Source organism: Mesoplodon bidens (genome assembly GCF_964165515.1).
Source record: "Mesoplodon bidens genome assembly, chromosome: 18".
Lineage (NCBI taxonomy): Eukaryota > Metazoa > Chordata > Mammalia > Artiodactyla > Ziphiidae > Mesoplodon > Mesoplodon bidens.
Window position 1 is genome coordinate 52,932,448 of NC_138175.1, and position 3,868 is coordinate 52,936,315.

A 3,868-nucleotide genomic window follows, 5' to 3' on the forward strand; every position below is an offset into this window, starting at 1 on the left:
TACAGCCCAGGGAACTGTATTCAGTATCCTGTGATAAACCATATGGAAAAGAATATAAAAAACAATGTCTAGGGGCTTCCCTGGTGGCGCAGCGGTTGACAGTCCGCCTGCCGATGCAGGGGACGCGGGTTCGTGCCCCGGTCCGGGAGGATCCCACGTGCCGCGGAGCGGCTGGGCCCGTGAGCCATGGCCGCTGAGCCTGTGCGTCCGGAGCCTGTGCTCTGCAGGGGAAGAGGCCACAACAGTGAGAGGCCCACATACCGCAAAAAAAAAAAAAAAAAACAATGTCTATATATGTATAATTGAATCACTGTGCTGTACAGCAGAAATTAACACAACATTGTAAATCAACTATACTTCAATTAAAAAAAAAAAAGTAGGGAGAAGGTGGCCTCGAGTCACATCTTACAGATCAAGGACATTACTAGATTCTCCCCTGTCGACAGCAGCGCCATCGACTGTCCTGGTGACCAACGTGCTCCCAACTGCCCAAGAAGCAGAAAAGGTGTCCAGTTATGGCTGAATGTTGCCAAAACGGAGCAGAGTGAATGACAGGATGCCCCCGTGAGCCACAGAGAGTGACGTGAATCGAATAACAAGTTCTCTCTGCATTGTTTCATGCTGTATTTGATCACTTATTTAATTGTCATCTCCCACTGATGATAATAAAAGTCCCCTGGGGATGAGTATAATAAGCTGTGTCCCCCCCTGACCCCAGGAGACGCTGGCACAAGCCAGGAGTTCAGTCTGATGTTTAGTCCCAGGTCTATGCAGCTGGGAGAGGCGGGAAGCTGGGGACCTGAGACCCAAGCTCCTGAGTCGAACAGGCAAACCAGACCCAGTTCATTCATCCCCAAAGGGAAAAGAGCAGGACCCAGGCTGTCTTAACACAGAGGGTTATTAGCAGCTTCCGGGAAAGGCCCAGCGAGTAGTAGCTGTTGAATAAAAAAGGATTAATCAATTATTGCATCTCCTGCAAGGGAGTGAGTCTGAGGGCGGGGCAAGAGAGGGTGGGTTCCAGGACCCTTAGGGTGTGCCCAATGGGCACAGCATAAAGCTGGGATGTAAGCCCCAGGCCCTGAGTGCAGAGCCTCAAATGCAGACAGCAGAGCAGCAGTGAGGAGGAAGCGAGAACCCAAGTATCTCATGGGTGAGTCTGGGCCACCAAGAGGGTTCTGGGCCGGTGGTGGAGTTGTGCAAGCGGTGTCCTAGGGCCAAGGCTGGGAGGCCTCCTGGGCATCCAGAGAAGGGCCCAGCTGTCTGAGAGCGCTTCTTGCGCTGTGCTGGGGGGAGGGCTTAGCGGAGTCTGGGGAATGGAATTACATTATTGGGGTGAGATGAGCAGAGAGCCTGGCACGCAGGGGTCCCCTGTAAACATCAGGGTGGCTCCAGCCCTTGGATGGGAGAGGGGGAGCCCTAAGGAGCCTGTGCTGCGTGCCTTCCCAGGCTGGGGGCCCTGGAATACTCCAGGAGCTGTGATCAGGCCCATTTCAAAGCTGTGTTCACTGAGGCCCAGAGAGGTGCAGGGGCTGGGGCTGAAGTACGGAGAACCTGAGTCTGACCAAGAACATCTGGTCCCGATGCCGCAGGCCTCTCCACGCACTGCCTGCCGCCCTCAGGCCTGAGCCCCTCGGCTGCTCACAAGGGCCTGGCGCAGGTAGGGAGAGGGTGCCAGGCGGGCTAGGGGCTGTTGCTGGGGCTCATGTGACCCTGCTTCCCCCTTGGCCAGGCCCCACACGGAGCTCAGGACCCCCAAAGAGGCGGCGGCAGGAGCGCACGGTGTACACCAAAGAGCAACTGGACGTGCTCAAGGAATACTTCCAGAAGAATGAGTACCCCGGCTACCAGGACCGCCTGCGCCTGGCGACCAGGCTCAGCCTAGAGGAGCACAAACTGCAGGTCTGATGCGCCCCCCACCAGGCCCCGCCCTTCCCCGCCCCCCACCAGACGCGCCCCCACCTCGCCGTTTATCAAGTGCCCTGCCTCTGGGCCACCTTTCCGCCCTCTCCGCTCTGCGGGAGGGGATCAGCAAGGCCAAAGCGGTCCGGTGCTGCCCTGGGTCACGCAGCAAGCAAGGGGTCTCCCGGCTGCGGACCCAGGGCTGGACCCCGAGTCCGCCTCAGTCCTGTGCCGTACAAGTCCTCCAACCCCACCCGGCCGGGACTGACGCCCCCCGTGGTCTCCCTGTGCCCAGACCTCAGGGCCTCTGAACCCGCGGACCCTCTCGGGCAGACTCCTTCCTGGCCCCCAGGCCCTCCTGCCCTCTGCACCCCTCCTCTGCGGCCTCCTGAACACCAGGGGCCACAAATTGGGTCTGGGAGGAGGAGGGGGAGGGATGGCTTCTCACCCGGGGCAGAGAAGAATAAGCGCAGCCTCTTGCCTCTTAACACCTCGTCCCGGTCCCCTGTTTCCCCAGGTGTGGTTCAAGAACCGCCGGGCCCAGCGCTCCCGGCTGCAGCGACTGGCCAAGGGCCGAGGCCAGAGGGCCCGCGATGCTCCCACGGACCCCGGAGCCCACGGCGCCCCGGGCCCTGCGCCTGCCCCTGTCATTGCCGCTGCCGCCGCAGTTGCCGGCCCCGCATTCCCAGACGGCCCGGGATTCCGCAGGCCGCCTCCGCCCAGCCCTGAGGGGATGCTCGCAGCGCCAGAGCCCAGCATCTCCAGCCACGGCCGGGCCATGTGGGCCCCGGCACAAGGCGCCCAGGCGCCCGTCCAGGCTGCTTCAGCACCGGCCCCGGCCCCAGTCTGGCCTCTGGACCCCTACGCCCCCAACTTTGGCCCAGATCCTTTTCCAATTCCAGTGATATTCTCACGCCAAGACCCTTCCTTCCCGACGTCTGGGTACCAAACAGAAGATAGCTTTGTGGATGAGAACGACTTAGGCCCCGGCCGGTTACTGAATCTATAGGGTCATCTGTCCCCGCAAAGTCCTGCAGACCCCGCGAGGCCAGAGAGAACTAACGCGTTATGGGCGCGGATGCGGGAAGTGGTGGCCGCTTGTCTTCACAGCTGGTTATTCTCAGCCACTTGTCCGCACCTCCCTTGATCCAGCCTGGGGAGGGGGCATTTTTGTGTCACTGTGAGGCCATCAAGGGTCGCGCAGCTCTGAATGTCCCCCTCCCAGTTACTATTTGGGGGACACGTGGGCATTTCTGTCAATGCCTAAGTCAGAGGTGGAATTACGTTCGCAGTGTACATTTCGCTTTCGTGGATGCTCCCAAGAACTTTCTGTAGGACCTTCACCAGCCTCGCAGTGAATTTAATTAAAATCGCATTAAATCTTTACCTTTCTTTGATGTCTAGAAAGTTTTGTTTTGGCTTGTCCTTGCCTGTAGTTTCAAATACGTGTGAATTTTAAAAAGCGCATTAGGGCTTCCCTGGTGGTGCAGTGGTTGAGAGTCCGCCTGCTGATGCAGGGGACACGGGTTCGTGCCCCAGTCCGGGAAGATCCCACATGCTGCGGAGCGGCTGGGCCCGTGAGCCATGGCCGCTGAGCCTGAGCCTGTGCTCCGCAATGGGAGAGGCCACAACAGTGAGAGGCCCGCGTACCGCAAAAAAAAAAAAAAAAAAGTGCATTAAATCCATAAACGGTTTTGGAATTAATTGACATCTTTGCAATACTGAGCTTTCCAATCTAGGTATATTACTTATTTATTCATCCATTTGGTTGTCTACAAAGACTCTCCATTCAGTGTTATTATTTAACCACAGTAGTCTTACGTATATCTCTCTGTAGGTTTATTTCTAGCACTTTCTTATTGTATGACATTTTAGATGGTATTGAAATGTTTATTTTATAATTTTTATTTTATGATTATAATTTAATTTTACACTTAAATTAGAAAATTTTAATTTTATATAGAATTTG

The 3,868-nt window shown here is 56.5% G+C and overlaps 1 protein-coding gene across 1 annotated transcript; it reads left to right on the top strand.

Annotated features, from left to right (window-relative positions):
* Nucleotides 1-1,146: 1,146 nt before the first annotated feature.
* TPRX2 (tetrapeptide repeat homeobox 2) lies at nucleotides 1,147-2,908 on the top strand (the record flags this gene model as incomplete). The annotated part of the gene is made up of 3 exons (XM_081216059.1): nucleotides 1,147-1,150; nucleotides 1,730-1,899; nucleotides 2,417-2,908. The coding sequence occupies 3 exons, from the start codon at nucleotides 1,147-1,149 to the stop codon at nucleotides 2,906-2,908; spliced, it is 666 nt and encodes a 221-aa protein (XP_081072185.1).
* Between the last annotated feature and the right edge of the window lie 960 nt (nucleotides 2,909-3,868).